Raw genomic sequence first — 20,874 nt, forward strand, 5'->3', positions numbered from 1 at the left:
GAGATATCCTTCCATCTATGTCCCCCACAGCTATGCTGTAGATGAGATTTTTGAAGATCTGGTTTTGATTATATGCATGGAAAAGGATTATTCTTTTCAATACAAAGAATAATCATATTCTGCTTGTGATTTATGATGAAACTGACTCCGTTTTTATGGGTTTGGTTCATTGTTGTTTTTTTTTTTTAATCTAAAATACTTTGGAACTTTTTTATCTTGAGATAATTTTTTGTTATACAGCAAGAACACCAAGCACAAGATATAATGATTTGAAGTCAGCATTTCCTTTGGGTGCTGAGCATTGAAACTTAACTTATTTACCATTATTTCTCTTTCTACAACCAGACAAAAATTCTTGTAGAACAGAAGAATTGTAATAGTATTCTGACAAGTCCAATTTATATTGTACATTGTTGGGAAAAATCCCCTAAGAAAATGCAGAATTGCTAGAAGCCTGCTAATATGATTTAGAAACTTTTTGCAGAAGCTACATACAACATGCTATTAAAATTGCAAATGCATATTAAATATTTGTGTTTTGTAGAAAGTTGTATAAATATTCAAATTTAAGAGAAACAATATGGAACAAAATGCACTAGAAAACTTATATGTAGACAAAGGTTTATTTACACCATACAACATTTTAAATATTTTATACACAGCTGCAGCAGAGAAAGCTATTCTGAGCTTTCCAGAGAAAACTGCAATAATAAAGATGTGAAATATATTATTCATATAAAAGTGAGATTATTACTTTATTGCATTTAAAGCAATGAAGAATGTAGCTCAACAGACATTCATTTAATGACAAAAACTTTGCTTTTATATTATAAAGTAAAAAGTGTAGTAATGGCCAAACAGACTGTTATAAACTTTAAAAACTGCATAAATATATACATTGTGCTTCATGGTGAAGTTTTTTGAAAACTAAACCAAATGAAGCTGTTACAACATGAATCGTTGCTTGAGGTTTATCTATAAAGATTACCTTACAAATCCATTCCACGGGTACTTACAACACACGATGGTAAGAATTGTACACCTGGTTCTCCACTAGCCGCACTAGTGGGAATAAACTGTACGAAAAAAACCACTGACATTTGGCACAGGAAGAGCCTGACATAAAGGAGTTGCAATGTTCAGACAGGAGTGTCAGGATAGTCAGGATTCCCAAAGTCTTTTTATTGTCAGTGCAATGAATTATTTTTACTTTGTTTCTGTTTTGTTCAGTTCGTTTTTGTTAAACTTCTGTTTGAAAGTCACCTTCTTGCACATCTAAAGGCAAGTTCAGACACTTCTCCCATTCTGCTGGTCTGAGTTCTAAAGCATCTTTTGCCTCTGTGTCTAATACATTTATCGTTGTATAGTGTTGGTAGTCACCTGTGGTTTTGAAACTGTCCCATGGAGCCTTGCTCGGTCCTGAGTTCTCCTGAAGACCAAAGAAAGAAGAATTAAAATCAAGGATGAAATAATGCAGTTTCCATTTATAAGGCTGATTGCTGACGTGCTCTCATGAGACACAGAAGCTGGAGAGGGGAAGTGGCTTTGCAGGGAGCCAGGCTGGCGGGCGCTCGGCACCGCTGCGACTCTTTCTCTGTGAACAATCAACACTTTGGCAGGCTCCTCACCTGAGCTGCCAGCTAAGCCCTTTCTTTCACAAGAACCAATGTGTGAGGAATGGGCTGAGAGATCCAGTACCAATAGACATCTTTCTAAGAGTGGGAGAAAAGTGGGAGAAGAGAAAGGAAGGTAACAGAGAAGAGATTGTTGCTTGAAATATGGAGTGGTTTGAAACAGAGACTGCCAGCTGGATTTTAAATTGTGGCAGGTGTGTGGCAGAATGACAGAAACCTTGAAAATGCTGTGAGAGCCACCTTGCCTTGCAGGTGGATGAGCTCACATATATTAGAATTAACAGACTGAAAGGTGGTTATTTTCTACAGAATGATTTTTTATTTTTTAAGGCTATGTTTTATAAGATAAAAGACTTTATGGACCAATTTAATTAGTGATTTCTGCTGTAACATGATGTCTGGGATTTAGCTGCTAAAATCCAATATTTTTGCACCATCTAAGATGCCTTTGGACTTTCTGTTTAATCTCCAACTGTCTTTCACAAGAGGTGCAGATCTCCTTTAAGCCCTGTATCATCGCTGCCTGTACTGTGCTGTAAACCAAGACCTCTGTCTAAAATACCCTGAGATGCCTATATTTAGGTACCTGGATCACTCTCTGACTGTCTCACAAACAGACCATTCCTCTAGGCAGCTTTTATTAGCAGACCTTTCAAAAGCACAGCATCAATGTGAAGCAGAGTAAACACAACTCTTCCACTGAGATTCCCTTTGAGATTTTGAATTAATTCAAGCTTCATGTGAATAACAAATCTCAAGTAGGGAGACAAATGAAAATGTTACATGTCAGCTGATCTCAAAAGGGGGAGTGAGTGAGAACTTGATACAAAATAACACATATCACAGATAAAGGTTCATCAAAGAATCAGGGCTAAATTTCTGCTGGATTAAGATGATGTAAAAGATGTAAATCCATTGGCCTCACATCTGCTTAATACCTCTTCTTCATGTCTGAAAGCAGCTCTTCTGAAAAAGTTATAGAATACAATGATTCTAGCTCCGTTCCATTTAATATACAAGTTTCACATTATAAAATTATATAAAAATTATTACTAATCAAAATATTACTGATAAAAATATGTCAGATGAAATGAGCTGTTTTAATTAGGTAGAATCAACTATTTCCTTACTCTCATTACCAGATATAGTCAGAGTGCTATGCATGTGTATATGAGTGTGTGTGTATAAATTTGAATTATGATGATAGCAGCCTCAACTTAGGATGATTTAATTTTTGCTTTTCCCATGGTAAATATTTATAAATCTATTTTGGAAAAGACATGGCATTACAGACATCTTGTGTGCTTTCTGGACAATTGCACATACAGGTAAACCCATCTGGACTTGTTTGTAGCATCTAATTTATTATGTCCTTGCCTAGCTAGAGGAAAAGCCTTATTGGTCAAATGATATCAGTGAGCCGCTTTCTCTCTATAAAGGCCCTTAGACACAGCAGGCACATACAGATTTGAAATGCATTCCCTACAGTTCAATTACTTGTCATCTATAGTGATGTTAGTAAATTAGTTATGGTCTAATTGTAGAATGTAATGAGTCTTGTCATAGGTTGGATTACTGAAAATAGCTTTGGTTCTCATTTCTGAGGTTCCTAAATGTGAGGTCTTCTTGGGAAATGTACTGGAATCAAAAGGTTCTTGTTTCACTGTTGTTTAGGATCCACCATATTTTAAATATAATAGAAGGACACTTACCATACTGCCTGATTTTGGTACATCCCGAAATCTGTCCAGAGTCTGAAATTTCTGATTTAACTCTTGAAACAATTCCATATGCCTCTTTCTTGTATGCATGACCTTCTGCAAAATGGAATATACTTGCTTATATATATAATTGAATCTGGTTGTTTTGTTTTGGTTTTTATTTTTTTTTTTAGAGAAGCATTACTTTTTTCTATATAATAAAGTAAATTGAATTTGCAGGGCCAGCTTTTCCCTACGGATTTGATCAGTGGAAGTCAATGAAGTCAATTGCCCTAGACATTCTCTCTGGTGTGCTTAATGCTCCTCCTGTGTACAAGAGATTGTTTTAACCCTACATTTACTGAGTTGCTGAAATTAGGGGCCATTAATGTTAGCTTGGAAGTATGTTGAAAGTAATGGCAATTTCTCAGAAGAGTATTTCTCTTGCATATCAAGAATATTTTCTAGAACTTCTGTTTTCAGCATGGGTGCTTAAATTTTAATTTCTATAGGAAAGCAACAGCACTTTTTAATGGTCCCTGTTGGAATAATTTTTATGAGAATGCTGAACTCAGAAATCTTGGATCAAAATGGAAAACACCCAAATGTTATGTCTTTTTAATTAGACATTCTTGAATGTCTTTCAATCTTGTCATTCAAATCATCATAAAATGCAGTTGAAATTGCATTCATATGAAGAAAAGTAGGCACATTTTTTCAATTTTACTTGCTTTCTTATTTCATGGACAAAGAAATTGGAGACTGTCCTCCCTCTTGCCCATGGCGAGGGCACTCTCCCACAAAAACTCGTTATATGGCATTCCTGTGGGAGAGGGGTGACCCCAAAGAGCCCCCACAATGCACACCTCAGTGCACAGGCCTCAGCCATGTGCAGCTGGGCAGCTGCTTGGAAAGTGAAGCCTATTTTCAAGCCTAGATTGTAAACTGTGCTCATCAGAGCTATTTTCAAAGGATTTCATGCTCAGTTATGGATTCAGAGCAGCCTCTGGAGCCAAGCTGAAGGCTGCTTACTATTTGACCATTCTCACAGTTCTGTGGTCTGGATGGTCTGGGGATGGGAGGGTCTGAGGATGCTGCACCTCAGTCCAGCAGTGGGATGGGCTTGACTTTGCTTTTCTTAAGCTTTGTAACTGCTTGAAGGTGAATTACAGCCAGGGCAGCAGCCAGGAATGCTGACAGACGAGGTGTAGGACACAGGCCTTTGTGCAAGTCCTGATTTTGTGTCCAGCCTGATTTTCCCTGGAGTTGTGAGTGAAACCCTGAAAACTTATCGATGTGGTGCCTGGCTGTGACCCTTTACATCAAGTAACACCCCTGCCAAACCTAGGTTAGTACCTTTTAAAATGGAGTGGCAACAGCTGACTCAGTATTCCTTTATCAATGCCAACTTTATCTTTCATTTGCATCATGTCTTTAGAGATTTCTTGAAACGTGGCTGCTCTTTTGGCCAGGAATTTCTACTGCTATGCTCTAATACTTTTACTAACCTTTACTAATACAGCCACACAATAGCTTGAGAAGTTGTTAACTTCTGAGGAAAGGAGTTTGGCAATATGTCTCACAAAGAGACACGAGACATCAGCAATTAAAGACCTATTAGCTTGAGTTGTGGGGTGAATAAGGGAAAACCTTTTGCAGTACTCGGTAATAAACTCCTTGCAAAAGGTAATTTAACTAGACATAGCTATCTACTGAAGTGACTTCCTAGGGATTCTTTTCAGATATTGCTGCCATGGTAGACAGGATTATACAGCAATTTTCATATACATAAAATTTTTTAAAAAAAGGTTTTACCTCAAATATTATTATTGGTTTAAAGAAGGAGACATGGTCTTGGGAATAAAACCATTTTGGTGGGTTAAAACACTAGCTCTAAAAAGCAGGAAATAATACAAGGCTGTGAAACAAGTATCTCCATTTGGAAACTTTTTAGTAGAAAGCTGGGAATATAGAGAATGCTAATTTCTTATATCTTTTCCTTAATCATGGACCCAAGATGTCATTAAATAGCAAACATGAATAATGCAAATGTCTTACTCAGTTCATTACATTATTCCTGAGGAGAAGCAGGTGGGAGGAGAAATAAAATACTTGCACCGGGAAGTCTGCCAGAAAAAAAATCTTTACATTTTATTCTTAATAGCAGCATGACTGGTATGAACATGTACCCATGGATCTTTTGGTTACTTGGTGTTTTCCTGGCTTCCATTCCATAATTCCTACCCACTGACGCCCACTCCCTCCCTATTGCTTACAAAGAACAATCTGAACTGAAGGTACAGCAACTTAAATTTCCAACTTTAACTCTCAATTTCTAGACTTTTAAATTTTTTTTTTGTTAGAAAGCACCATCTTATCTTCTTAGAGAAAATATGCTTGGTTGAGTAACTTTCTCTTTTATGAGAAAACAGCCTGCAAAGTATTTGTAGGATGTTATTCTGTTTTCTCTATTAAATGGGCAATGTGGACAACACCCCTTCATTAATCTTAGAAATACTAAGTTTTAACAATACAAGATCTTGACCACTAATGCTAGGATGACTATAGTAGCATCAGGATCTGAAAAGGATGGAAAATGAACTTGTGCTGCCCTTTTTTCTTTAGGTGCAGCTGTGCAGTTGCCCATTGATGCTGCATCCCTGCCAGAAGCACCAGAGTCAGCCACCAGGCTGCAGATACACATCTTCTTGTGGTGTCTCCTGAAGGTTCCATAAGTCTTGTGCCCTAAAGGGAGTCAAGCTGAATTGACACCCCTTCCACATTTCTACCCCCACTCTTAAGTCAGATAGAGTGTGTGTTTTGAAGAGTCTATGCCTTACTCTGAAGATCACCTACTCACAGAAAAGGATTCAGAATGTGGATGGCTGTCAGCAAGATGGGGAGAACTTAGAACATAACTCTGTTACCAGCTCCCTTTTTTATTTATGATAGGGCTTTAGCTGAACTCTAACTGAAGACAAATATACTCATGAATATTTAATGACACCCCACCTGCAGTACTGTATGCAGCTTTGGGGTTCCCAGCATAAGGTCCATGTTGGAGTGAGTGCAGTGGAGGGTGACAAGGATGATCAGAGGGCTGGAGGACCTCTCCTGTGAATTCAGACTGAGAGAATTGGGGCTGTTTATCTCTAACAGAGATGAGAAGGCCTCGGGGAGATCATACAGGAACCTTGCAGGACCTAAGAGGGGCCTGCAAGAGCACTGGAGAGGGACTTTTTACAAGAACATACAGTGACAGGACAAGTGGTGATGGCTTTAAGCTGAAAGAGGGTAGGTTTAGATTAGATATAGAAAAAGACTTTTATGATGAAGGTGATGAGACACTGGAACCGGTAGCCAGGGAATTTGTAGATGCCCTATTACTGGAAGTGGTAAAGGCCGGGTTGGATGAGGCTCAGCCTGGTCTAGGGGAAGGTGTTTCTGTCAGTGGCTTGGGCTTGGCTCTAGATGACTTTTAAGGCCCCTTTCAACCTAAGCTACTCAGTGATTCTATGATCTGTGGTCAGTCTCACAAATAACAATATCATCATTATCATCATCACCACTAGCTGGTAATTTAATTTGCCTTGGAGATTTTCTACATTGTTGCAGTTAAAAATGTTCCCTCTCAAATCTTGTACATAGCAGCTAAGTTGAAAGAACAGATGGGGGAATGCCTTCCCAGCCCTCTAATGGAAACATGCTGCTGTTTCAAGATGTTATAGTTATGATCAGTTGCCAAACTTGGGAACAGGAAATAATTTTTACCTGCAGGCATATTTTTTTTACCTTAGCCTTAAAGATATGTCTTCAGGTTAGTAAGAGAATGATTTTAAACTTTTGTGAGTTATAGTAGTATTGCAATAAATAGCTATGGCAGATGAAATTCTGAAAGAATGCAGCTCCAGCAACCAGTGATCAATTTAGTATTATTGTTGGTGCAAGTCTACTGATCTGTGGAAAGGAAAGAAGACAGTCTAGTATTCACACTTGTTCTGTGTATCCTTGCTCTCCCTCAGAGCTAGAGATGACTGAGATCCTGGCGATCAGGGTAATAAGGCATTTTCTGAATTATTTGGCATAAATATTGTTAACAGAGCAGATTCAATGAATGGCTGATGGAAATGAGAGTGGGGTGACTGGCAAAATCCAAAAGTCAGAGTTTCTCATAGAATGTAAAGGTAATTGTGATCTTGAATCTTAAAATGCATGCCAATAGTACTGTTTAGCTCTCCTGTATGTTTTTGTAACTGCCAGCATTCACCTATTATAAAGTCCTCCTGGGAATTTCTACAGCATCTGTATTTCTGTTCAACATAATTAGAATGAATTTTATTTGATATGACAGCTAACTGTTAGTGCTGAGACTTAATGAAAAAGCTACCTGTCCAGCTGTAGAGAAAAAATGACAGGAGTTGGAGGGCACTTAGCTGGGGTTAGCACAGCTTGTGACAGCAAGGATCCAAAATGTCCAGACCAATAATTTTGCTCATGTTTTGGACACCAGACTGCATGAATAAGTCCAAACTTATCTTTATTAATAGCAAGAAAAGAGCTGTAAAATTGCTTTATGTTGACTGTTCATTTAGCAAACTTCAAAGTTCAACTAGATTAGTCACTGTTTTACAAAATCTAACTGTGGACAGTATATTATGTAGCAGAAATATTTCCTGCTGACAGACTAAACCCCGTTTGTTAGACTTTTTTTCTCCCTACATGAAAAGATAATTTAAGAATATAGCGGCAAGCTATTTAAAAAGGGAAAACAAGATGCAGGTGCCCAGTTTTGATGGCCCCCTCTCTAACCACCTTGAGATCTATGGTAAGTGCATGCCAGTTTTGATGCCATCCTTTTCTCTCTCCCTTTCTTTTGACCGAAACACATTTTCTATAACAGAACCCACACAGACATAGGACTTTCATTATTTATAACCCATTGCAAAGGCCCTTAAAACTACATTTGTATTTCTGCATGTACAACAGAGACAGAGGGTATTTTGTGATATTATATAGTCTTAGTCTAGTTGTATTTACATTGCATAGCAGATGGCTTTGTGCTTCTTCTGTGGTTCTTGGAGAAAAATGGCCTTTCTCATTCTTTTTTAATGTATTTTTATTATTTTTATTGTTTTCCTTTCAAATTATTTATATTAAGGTGAATGTTCCATTGGAAGCCACAAGTAAAATCTTTCTTCTTTTTTTTTTTTTTTTTTTTTAAGTATGAAATCATAAGTAAGTATATAGTAATACGTCAAAGGTCAAACATGTCCAAGACTATTCTCTGGCAACATCTAACATGGAATCATGGAATGGTCTCCATGAATAAATGCTAAACTCTGTTAAATTCTCTTAGTCTAAAAGCAAATTGTCTATTGTTTATGGTACCCAGATTGAAATGAGTTCTTTAATGATACTCAAGAACTTCTTGGAGAGACAAGGGTGGTCCAGATAAAAATAGTGAAGGTTTTTCTAAAAACCAATCTATTTAAAAGCTGTCATTTTTGGCACCAAGGAATATTCCCTCAAATGTGTAATTTATTAAGATAGACATAGCTGGAGTATTTGTCTTGAATGTATATGCAGACGTGTGAAAAGTTGAGGGTGTAAAGACTGCAGAGAGAGTGTTAAAAGGAAAAGGACAGAGGTAGGCAAACTTGTCCCACCCTTGTCCACACTGCATACTTAACATTTGTTATCTTCAGAACCACACCCATGTAATTTTATTATTTGGAACCCTCAGAAATATGGAAGGGCATTGTCTCAGAGAGTGCCAACTGGCACTGGTCACAGACAAAGCGAGAAAGTGTTAAACATTTAAGTAGTATGTTCAATCTCTTTGGCTTGATCTTACCTCCACACTGTATTCCATTTTGCAGTCAAGCTGCTTTGGGGTATCCAAAGAGCAGCATTTTGTCCACACATTATCTCAATAATTTTGGCTTTTTTATTTTATTTTACCTTAGACAGCCATGCTATGTGTAAGGATACAGAAAAGTCCACAGACTTAATCAGAAAAATAATAAAGTTGGGGGATGAGATGGGGTTAGTCTGCATCAATACTTCTAAAGCACAGTAGCAACCAGCACAGTATTGCTGATGCTCTCAGTTCCTCAATAGTCACTCCCAGTGGCCCCATCCTTTCCTTTTCACAAAAATGTATTTTCCTTCATTTTAATAGTAATTCTAAAAATACTAGGCCATGGAACATGAATATTGCAAGCAAGTTAAGAAAAAGGTGTAAATAAACAACACACAGATGGGAGGAGTGGCTGATACCCCAAAGGTCTGTGCAGCCCTTCAGAAGGCCCAGGACATGTTGGAGAGAGAGGTAGGCAGAGAACTGTCTGAAACTCAACAGAGGAAAGTGCAGGATCCTGCACCTGGAGAAGAATAATACCCTGCGCCAGGACAGGCTGGGCACTGACCTGCTCGAAAGCTCTGCAGAGAGGAACCTGGGTGTCCATGGACAACATAGAAGAAGAGCCATGGATAATAAGTTCTCCATGAGCCAGCAGTGCCCTTGTGGCCAAGAAGGCCAATGGTGTCCTGGGGTGCATTAGGAAGAGCATTGCCCGCAGGTTGAGGGATGTGATCCTGCCTCTCTACTCAGCCCTGGGAGGCCACATTTGATGTTCTGAGTCCAGTTCTGGGCTCCTCAGTAGAAGAGGGACATGGAGCTCCTGGAGCAGGTCCAGGGGAGGATGATTAACAAAGATGATTAAGGGATTGGAGCATCTAGCTTTTGAGGAAAGATTGAGGAAATTTGGCCTGATCAGCCTTGAAAACAGACAACTGAGAGTAGACCTCATTACTGTCCATCAGTATCTAAAAAGTAGTGTTGAGGAGGTTTCCAGGCTCTTCCCAGTGGTGCCAAGCAACAGGTCAAAAGGTAAAGGGCAGAAACTGATGTACAGGAAGTTCCACCTGAATATGAGAAAGAATTTCTTTGTTGTGCAGGTGACTCTGCACTGGCACAGACTGCCCAGAGAGGGTGTAGAGTGTCCCTCACTGGAGCTATCCAAGAATCATCTGGGCACAATCTTGTGCCGTGTGCTCTAGGATGACCCTGCTAGAGCAGTGAGGTTGGACCACATGACCCATTCTGTGGTCCCTTCCAACATGACTCATTCTGTGAGTCTGTGAAACCATGTGAGTCAAGACAAAATATGTAATGAGGAATCCTGTTTCTTGAGAGCAGAATGTGTACTGCATTGTTGGTGTTTATTTGGTGTTGGATTATGTTCCTGAGCGACAGGAAGAATCTGTTGCCACACAGAATGCTCTCATTGTAATATCTCTACATTTCAATGACAAAACTACTAAAGTTTAGAATTCTTTATATCACTACAGTTATAAAACTTCTGATTCAATTTAATTTTAGAGTTGCTTGCTCATCAGAATTTTGTTGTTGTTTCATGTATTTCTTCTTCCTTTCTATGCATTTAACCTAAAACCTATTTAGGGTAATTGCAAACGGGAGTTTTTGAGTTATGGTTGATATGTGCTGATCATAGGCTTTCAAATTTTAGCCCACAATCTGTAGGTTCTACACGAATATAATTGTTCCGTTTCTTTGGAGACACACAAAATGTATTATATCAAAATACTTCTATGCATGAATAGACCTATGTGAAAACTTCAAATTATGAACAGCCCCTTGAAAACTAACTGCTGTATTCCTTCTGGTAGAAATCAGAGAAAAAAACTTCAAACAAATCTCTAAGAGACTTAATCGTATTGACTGAGAACAAAATGGTCATTAATGAACACAACTAAACCTTCTCACTTGACAGGATCTAAGTCAGAAATTATGCATGTACAACCTAAAGAACCTTACATGAACTTTATTTTTTATATACCATGTGATCCATAAGCTTTGACACCTGCAGCACTACATCATTCAAAATTTGGCACATTCATAATCACTACTTAGATGTGAAAGTCATATTTCAGTAAAGTAGTATTGAAGAAAGATAAAAGAATTTATTGAAAATATCTTGAGCAAAGCAAACTTCTGCTGTGATTTAGCCTGTCCTATAAAAGTGTCACGCTTTTCCAGTAAGTAGCTAGCCAGCCAAAAAGAAAGGGGAAAAAAATCAAAAAAACAAAACCCAGATGAAAATGAAAAGGCAAAGAATTTAAAAACTGAAATCATGATGGTTAATATTGCAATATGACAGTCTGATCTCAGAATATTTTGCAAACAAGTTGCACCAAAGTAGTTTTAATGAATTGTTCATCATGTTCTGTACAGTATCAATTGAACAACCCTATTGCATTTACTATGCCAGAAGGTAAAATCTGCTAAAATGAACACTTCACATTTACTTTTAGGAAAATACTTTTAATATTCAGGAATAATTCAGTAAAACTTACTTCAAAGTCAAGGTCCGAATAACGTGATTTTCTTCTCTATTAAGCAGTAAAAAAAAAGAAAAAAGAGGTTTTATTAACAAGGGGACTATTCAAATCATATTAATGAGTCTAAATAACATTCTTTTTTTCCTATTAGGTATATATTTGGTATTTTGTAAGAAAGAGGTTTTTATCTTGATAATTTAAGAGTAATCTGTGTCTTTGCATAGTTCATTAGACCAGTATCATTATTTTTTCTCTGAAGTAAACAAGAATTCATTTCAGTGGGATGCATAATGTGCATGTTATTTGCATGCAATTGAACCTGTTGGTGTATAAAATATTTATATACTTTCTGTGGTATTTGAAAATTATCATCATATTTATACATTTTTACACAGGTACCTATATATATCTATGATTTAGATTTTTTACAGGTTTACAGAAATTGATTATTTCCTACATCAGGCTTACATTGGTACAACTCCATTGATTTTAATGGAATAAATGACAGCAAAATCAAGCCGAAGCCATAGCTTCAGCTTGTTTGTTTGCAATGGCAATCTGAATGGAGAAAGCGATGACTTTGTTTTAAACTTATGACAAATCTGATTCAAAGCATCTGATATAAAGCAAGAATGAATTACTAGTGAAGTAATCACTTGTATAAAATGCAACAGAATATGATTGCTTAGACATGTTACAAATAATTTAGCATAGAAGTTTTTAGATCCAAAAAGAAATCAATTATAAAGTAAAATTATGTCAAAAAGAAGCAGAAATATTATACAGAAGGGATAGAAATATATATTTTTTCTTTTAAAGTTGGAAATTAAATGGCTTGCAATAGATTAAAGAGATGTAGAAAGAACAAGCTAGGTTGTGAGAGCTGAAAAGAATGCAAAAAATTTGAGAATGAAAAAAAATATACATTCATCTTCAGGAAGGAGGGTTAAAGAAGAAAAAGTACTGCAAAGCCCAAAAAGGCTTCCTGCTGAAGCTTAACCCTAATGTTTATGATAGGGTATGATGGCTTTAAGTCATGGTGAAGGAATCTTTTCACACTGCATTTAATTTCTTCAGTGAAGAGGAATCCAACTCACTAAGTCAAGAGGAAGAATGTTTCTGATTTTGATTTTATTTGGTTTAACAAACCTGCAGGTTTTAGTAAGCTGCTTTGTTTTGCTGAAATTGAAAGGAATGATTTTACAAGTCTTCCAGCTGTAAAAAGAGGAAGATGTTTGGTATCTGAGCCCTTGATTATACCACTTTGTGACATGTTGTCTGGTTTTGTAGTAAAATTTTAATGCTCCAATCCACAATAATATAAGGAATATTACTGCAACACTGTCGACACTCTGATGCCTAAAGGGTTCTGAGGCTCTATAAAAGAACAGTCTAAGTTAAAACAACCAACAAAACAAGCTTTGGATAAGCTATCTTTAATCATCAAGGCCTGATTTAAAGAGAATCTATGCATTTGTGATAAGGAATGATCTACTTTTAAGGTACAATTAGACCACATCTACCACTGAAAAAGCTCAGTGGCTACAAAATAAGAAACATGTCCAACAGATAATGCAGTGAAATTTACAGTGAAGTAACTTTGAAAAATGTTTGAAAAAGCTATTTTTAAGTTAGAGTTCAGTAACAAACCTGATACCATTGAATCCTAAGTAAAAATATAGCAAATTTAGGAAAAAAAAGTTCAATTATCTAGGTTCTGTGATTTATAAAATTGAAACATTTGTATATTGCTTTGTGTGCTTGACTTCAGTGAAAATATTCCTGGCATAGCTGGATTATTAGGTTTTGTACCCAAACAACTCTATCACTCACATGGTGAAAATACATATCTAACAGACTGCAAAATATTCAGTTGTGCTACTGTCAGAGAGGCAAGTATTGCAATTCTGCTGTTAGTTCACACCAGTTATGACCAAACAGGTCATATACCTCAGGTTGTTCTCAGTGAGGATTTTTCTAGGGCTCAACAAGAACCTATCACAAAAACATTTATTTTAAGCCTATATAGTAAGGAACATCTGTTCTGTGCTTCTGCTTCACGTTTTTTTTTTTGCATGACTGCATACAATGAAATACAACACAAGTGCTGCCTGAGCATAAAACATAAAATGCGTGTAATTGCCACAGGAGCAGCAAAGTTCTGCAAGTTTTGAAAACCAAAGGATGCTGATTATGAATGTGATCCTGAACCATGGAAAGTTATTTGCAGTATTGTCACTAGGTAAAAGACCAGGTCCTCCTGGCTGCTATGTCAGTGTCCTGAAATGACAGTAGCATTATTTTTTGAGAGGGGGAACGTATTCAGAAGCATGAAGTCATTGGGAAACTTACAAGGATGAAGGAGTTTCCTTCAGTCTCAACTGGAAGTTGAAATTTTACCCAGTGGTTCTAGTTTCTGTATGATGTATAACAGCCATGAAAATATTACATTAATTGTGATGGCATATATTCTTCTTATATGAAGTTTGTTATGTTTCCTTTGGCTGAGGAAAAATGGAGTTTTCTACACATACCTAAATGCTTTCAGAAATCAACCATCTAGCTAATTCTACACAATAAACTGACAAAAGTCAACTGAATGGAGTAAGGGGGGGAAATATCCTTGTGTTAAATGAGCTGCTGAGCTGGTCACACCAAAATGTTTCCTTTCAAAAAACTGCTCCCATTATGCACCTGCAAAACTGATAATTATTTTAGCAACACAAAAATTACACTGGAAGTTGGTGGGTTTTTCCCAAGGATCAGTTGGAGATTCACTTGAGTACTAATGTTAAAAGAATACAAATAACAAAAAACCTATAAAAGATATTATCTATGGTTTGCCTCATTTAGTATTTTGTATTTGACCAGGTTCTGCTATGATGTTTCAGGAATGATATAGAGAAGGGCAAGTATAAAATCATATTTCTACCACAATACCTTCTGTAAGTCTTCAGTAATTTCAGAATCTCCTTGGGAGGAGCTTATTCTGAAATCTAAAATGTGCTGGGGTAGTGAATTCCACAATTTAAACACATAAAACATAACAAAGGAAATTATGCTGTTTATCCATTTGACATTTCATTTGAGGCTCCTCTTTTTGATATTATAGGAGATATGAATAATAGTTTCCTATTTGCTCCTCACTCATCTGTTCTCCAAGCTGAAGAGCCCGAGATACTGGAGAATACAAGGGTCAGTAATAAAGGGAGTGTGTAGCATCCCCAGGTATAAAAACCCTGAAGATCCATGCAATTAGTCAGTGGCTGGGAGTTAGCTGGTATAATTCTGAAAAAAATGAGGGGTATGGGTAGGCTTCAACCCATGTACAATTACCAATGCTACAAAATTGGGATCAATTTAAGCAGGCAAGGGTGTGATAGACCTCTTTGTCAGTGACAGGTCTGCATTGCTGCTCTACACTGTAAGAAGCGAAATAAAGCCCATAAACTGGAGAAATTTCAGAGAGTAGCAGCAAAAAGTTCTTTTCAGAGGAAGGGATAAAAGAGTGATGCAGATTTGTGTAACTTTGTCACTGAAAGAAGCTTGTACCGAAACTTTAGAAGGATATAAACACTGATAAACAAAACTGGTATGGGAAAAACCTGCAAAAAATCAGAATTGGTATTGGGAAAAATGTAAGTTTATGCAACTATGCAATAATTGCTGAGAAAGCCCTTCACTGTAGTCTTGAAAGTGAAGTTTGACTATGTTTTAGAGAAATATATTGTAGAGTGTCCTTGCATTGATAGAAAAGATGACCTGACAAGAATTTTTCCATCTCTGATTTCTATGGCTCTTTAATCTTAATTGATAAAACCCATTTTATGTAGGAAAAAACCCTTACCCTTCATGCCAGAACCAAAATAAAACTCTGTGAAAAGAGATTTGTGGTAGTAATTTATTTTAAATCAATTTTACTTTGTGCTAATCATGTATAGCTTCTCTGTGTAATTCCAGAACAACTTTAAACTCTGCTGAGGGACAAAAATAGAATTTTGAAGAATAATTTCCATACACCAGTACACACTAATCCGCTGGCACCAGGAAAGAGCTGCTCCTACTAAAAGACTAATAAAATCCCTCTCCATGTCTGTAAAATGACAAATGCCTGGTTTTCTCCTTATTCTACTCTGCATTACACCACTATCTGATTAATTACATCAGATACTCCTAAAGATATATTTCATTGTGCAAAGCATAATTGAAACCAGAGATACCATATTATAGAGAGGGCTATAACCATGCTGCCATTAATATAAAGTCTTATTATCAGCAGTTTATAATTTGCTCTGAGATGAGATTTGACACACAAGATCTTAGCCTGAGGAGGATTTTTTCCCAGAACAAATTTAAAGAAAAATCTTATTTGGCCCTCAGAGATATAAAGGTGGAACATGGAGAGATGTTTTTAATTTTAAATGCCTTTTGTGCATATATAACTGAAAAACACTCTAGTTTTTGAAAAGAAGATTGTTGGCTACTAGTTCATAACATGAGCTAGACATAAAGGCAGCAAATGTTCATGAAAAAAAGAATTTAACGTGGGAATTTTAAGTCTTTAAAACACGCTAGCAAATTTAGTACGCCAATACACAGCATAAACATAACTTCAAAGATCTCACTTTAAAAGTATTCTGACAAATTATTGTGGCCTGCTGCTCCCTATTTTTATAGGCCAGCCTGCATATTTATTTATTCCATCAACTAAGAACACTTGCTTTGTGTTTCTGAATGCTTTGAGGGAAAAGGTAGCACTTGTTAAATAGGCAATGATAATATAAAGTCTGCAATATATGCTGCATTTTACAAGACTGACTAAAACTTCAGTTTTTCACATTTTCAGTTACTACAATAAACTCTGTCTGATTCTACCCTCACTTCTGTAAGATACCCTGAAAATAAGCTGCATCAATTTCTGAAGTCAGAGGACTCTGGGACCTACTCACTCAAGTGAAAGAAAGAGAGGGTTGCTATAGGGCTAGACTTCATTTTACTGAGAGTTACAAAATTGGCAAGAGCCATCTCCACAGCTTATTGAAGAATGAAATGAGGAATGGGAGGGATAGAAATCTGAGATACAGAATGCCTGAAAATAAATGCAATGTGGAAACATGATAAAGAAGAAGTTCCTGTGGTGCTCATCTCTCTATTTTTGTTCTCTCTTTTTTTTTACTTCTCATGTCATAAATCAAAATGACTTCACAACATTTTGCTTTTTTTTTCTGCTTGATGCTCTGGTGCTTTATTGATGAGATTGACTACTTTAACTTTGTATTTTCCCCCATCTTTTCCTAGTTTGGGGATTTCATTATTATTATTTTAGACCTTGTTCCTTCCCTGCTGTTTTTATCTCATTCTTCCTAATACCTTCATTTTGTTTTTTCTCCATTTTGGCCATGTTTCCCACCTTTTTTTAAATGTCTTTTTCTGCTCTTTATCTAGCTTTAATTTTTCTTTGCTCACTATCTTAAACATATCCCTTTATTTTCTCATCTGTAACAGTATTTTCTTCAAGTCCCCTGTCAGTGATTTGGCCAAGGACCTACAGAATTGACTGTCTTTGAATGTATTAAGAACTCTCATAAATGAATACAGAAGGATTATTTTGGTCACACAATCAGCTTACTACACATAAAGATCTCACAGCAGAATCTGACAGAGAAAAATAAAGAAGATAAGAGTCTGGAAAGAGAATTCCAGTTCTTTACATGACAAATAATTTGTGAAGTCCTTCCTTCCTGTTCTTATAAAGCACGTGACATTTCCCCACCCTCCCCCGCTTAAAAAGTTTCTATTGCCTGTATTTGAATGCTCTTAATTTTATAATTTTTATAGTCTTTGTCTTCTTTCAGCTCTTTTCCATTTCTGCTCACATTACATCAACGATAGTTCCCTTCAAAGAACTATTCGTTCTTCTTCCACAAAGCTAAGTCTTCACAGGTATCTACTTCTCCATACATTTTTTTGCCCAATAAAAAGACATTAATTATTTTCCTGGAGATATGTTTCCCAGATCAGCTTCTTCCTCTACATTTAAACCTCCTAACTTTCCTCTGCATCTAAGTGTCTGGGAATGCAATATTTCACTTCAAAGTAATTTCATTTTAATGAGCACAACACTCAGTGTACATTTTCAAAACAAAAACCATTCCAAAAGACTGTATTGAGTGTTCTCTTCATTAAAATCAAAACACTTTGAACTGAAGGAGCATACTACAAACCACTTTGATGCCAAGGTAGCAAAGCCAGTTTTAATCCATGCATATAAGGAATGTTCAGGAGATTAACCAGATGTTTGATTAGTCCTCCTCAGAAACTCTGTGTTGTGCTAATATGCCTGCCTGTGCCTATAATCACATAAGTACTGTTGGGTGCATACCAAATAAAATAAAAATCACCAATTTGCACATTGCGAATCTGCACATTCTTAAATTTATACTTATCTGGGCAATACGTGTATGTAAATATTATGGCATTTTCAAACTATCTTTTGCAAACTAAAATTCTTCCAGACATAGTAAACCATTTAATTGTCCACATCTAAGCATTTCCTTCAGAAAAGAAAAATAGATATAAAAGTTTTAGAAGAAAGTTTGTGACAAACAGTAGGATGCGTGTGACAAAATTTAGGACACCAACATTTTTGATGCTTGTGTTTGATCTACTCATTCTGGCTTTCTCTATGGAATCTGAAAAGAGACACATGCACATAATTTACTTCATCCTGGAGCAGATGTCTGAAAACAGCCTAAAAATGGCTATTTGTCTCAACTGACTCTATAGGGGAACCAGATGGGAAGAGCTCTTTATCCGTTTCAGAAGGGGAATATCTACATTTAGATATTTAATGGTAGGGGTGGTGGATCCTCCCTTCAGAGTTAGAAGTCAGGGTATATGTTTTTTGTGCTGATATTGTAGATATGTTCCGACTACAAGCTGATAGGAGGGGGAAGCTTTCTGCTGCTCAGGATTTCCTCCTTTAGAGCTGGTCTAGTCATGCTCTGTCAGGAAAGAGGTGGACAGTGTGATCTTAAATGTCCTGCTGCAGGTTTTGCTGCTCCATAATGTCTGACAAAACCCTGTCTTTTGAAAAGTCTTGCAACCTTCCAAAAAACAAATCCCTTGCCCTCCCATTTTCACTTTGTTTAAGGCAGCCACAAAAGTTAATCCAGGTGGTCAGTTCCAGCCAATAACATTTTGCTTCTTACACAACTGAATAGTAAAAACAATCATGTTTTTCTGGCTGGATCTGCTTATCAGGATCTGCTTGAGACTCTGGTTTTCTTCTACATACAATTTTCTTTCATGTTCCTATCTTCAGTTCAGTGCAGCACATCCTTATCTTCAGTTCAGTGCAGGACATCCTCATGAAGTAATGTCAGGAATCACAAAGGTAGACACAAAAGCCAAAACGGTTTCCTTCATTTCTGACCTGCCCTAATATCTGTGCTTTTTCCCTAATACATGGGATTATGCTGGATTTCATGCGGTTTACAAACATAACTTGCTTTCTGGACCAAAATACAGCCTGCTAAACTTAGTATGCTTCCCAAGTTAGAAGAGACTACATATTTACTATCTTGTAATATTTTACTGCATTTTCTACTATATACTTATTAGTCCCTCCTGAACATAAAAATGATATACAGACTGGTGACTGAGATTCCATGTCTACATCGCATCTTAGAGGTAAAGTTAAAATATGATACACATACAGTTAGAAAAATAACTTCAAAGGAGCAGTACATTATACTGATCGATTTTCAGCCTATATCCCAGTGGTGTCAGGAACTATAATTTTGTGTACGATGAACTATTATCACAATTTTTACACAATTTTTACAACTTAACTAACATCTCCTTTTTGTAACTATTATCACAATTTTTACAACTTAACTAACATCTCCTTTTTCTTTTTTTTTTTTTTTTTAAGGTGTCCTACATGAACTTTGTTACCAATGGAAGAAATGAGGGATCACCAGCAGATTATTTATAGCGGAGGTTTGGTGGCATATATGTCCATCTCCTCAAAGAATTATGAATCTTCCTCACATATCCATATGTCTAATATTAACTAGACTGGATTTAAGCCTCTATATCTGACAAAAATGATCTGAAAGATGGCATTGTAGATAGGCAGGAAAGGATACTGCTGTAAGGTGACCTTAGCTATTCTGCTTCTGGGGTTGCATTAAATTTGAGAACTTCTGTGCACCACCTAAGATCTATTAACTAATATACCTGAACTGAGGGCAGTAATTTCTTTAACAATGCAGACTTGCTTTGAAAGAGCCTATCTATCTGAACACTGAAAGGGCAAGCACTTGAACTATCTTTTAGAAATAATTTTGAAAATTTGTTCATGATTATACATATTCACTTTAACAACAACCAAAATATGGATAATTTTTGATTCCTTGCAGATCCACACACTTAATTTTCTATTAATTTTTAAGTTAAATCAAGTCTTCTAAAAACTTATGGTAGTACACACACAATATAAACAGCACGAAAAATATTTTACTTTTAAAGCCTGTAAAGATATCTCTTAAAAAAATCTAAATTCTCATCTTCTGCCCAAACTCTTCATAAAACTTCATAAAACTTCAACTCCATTTTAAAAGAAGCATCCATAAGTATTCACCATTTATAAAGTATCAGCTACAGTTGCATCTAAAAATTGAAAGATAAGGCTGAGTCTCTTCTTCCCTACATAGGCGGGTCTAAACACTGTACAGTAACAGCTAATGGCTTCAAGTTTGCACATAAAGTAGAATTTTTCTCCATGTGTAACTTCTTTTAGAGAATGAGGGAGTACCATGTTTTTCTCATTTGTATTTCTCTGTCCCACAAAATGCCATGTTTCACAACATTTGACATGCTGGTGAAATGTATTCCCATTTCTTAAGGAGGTCCAAGTATGAAATTAACTCCAGCTCACTCCTGGCTTTCACAGATAAAAGCTTAATAAGAATGGCAGTATTTGATGCTTAGGTCTTAACCATTTATTTCAATAGTTTTCACTTTGAAAATGCTTAAATCCCAGAGACAGATTGTAGTAATAACTGAAAGCCTTTTAAAGGCTTTTCAGTTCACTTTTGCAATCTGACTGGAATCTGTGATACTCCACACGAAGCCCACCTGCACCTATTGCACACATCAGTTGTACCAAT

The 20,874-nt window shown here is 36.4% G+C and overlaps 1 protein-coding gene across 8 annotated transcripts in view; it reads right to left on the reverse strand.

The window, feature by feature from the left end:
- Positions 1-604: 604 nt before the first annotated feature.
- ADGRB3 (adhesion G protein-coupled receptor B3) overlaps positions 605-20,874 on the reverse strand; it is a 446,997-nt gene continuing 426,727 nt past the window's right edge. For 5 of the 8 annotated variants that reach the window (XM_039727358.1, XM_039727398.1, XM_039727375.1 and 2 more), the window contains 3 exons: positions 11,714-11,749; positions 3,347-3,451; positions 713-1,429 (listed from right to left, as the gene is read on the reverse strand). In XM_039727358.1, coding sequence (XP_039583292.1) covers positions 1,241-1,429; positions 3,347-3,451; positions 11,714-11,749 — 330 coding nt within the window. In that variant the 3' untranslated portion in view covers positions 713-1,240. Of the gene's footprint in view, positions 1,430-3,346; positions 3,452-11,713; positions 11,750-20,874 lie in introns of all 8 variants that reach the window. The other 3 variants (XM_039727349.1, XM_039727409.1, XM_039727420.1) reach the window with 3 other exon arrangements.

This window comes from Passer montanus, unplaced genomic scaffold, assembly GCF_014805655.1.
Source record: "Passer montanus isolate IOZ18808 unplaced genomic scaffold, ASM1480565v1 scaffold11, whole genome shotgun sequence".
Lineage (NCBI taxonomy): Eukaryota > Metazoa > Chordata > Aves > Passeriformes > Passeridae > Passer > Passer montanus.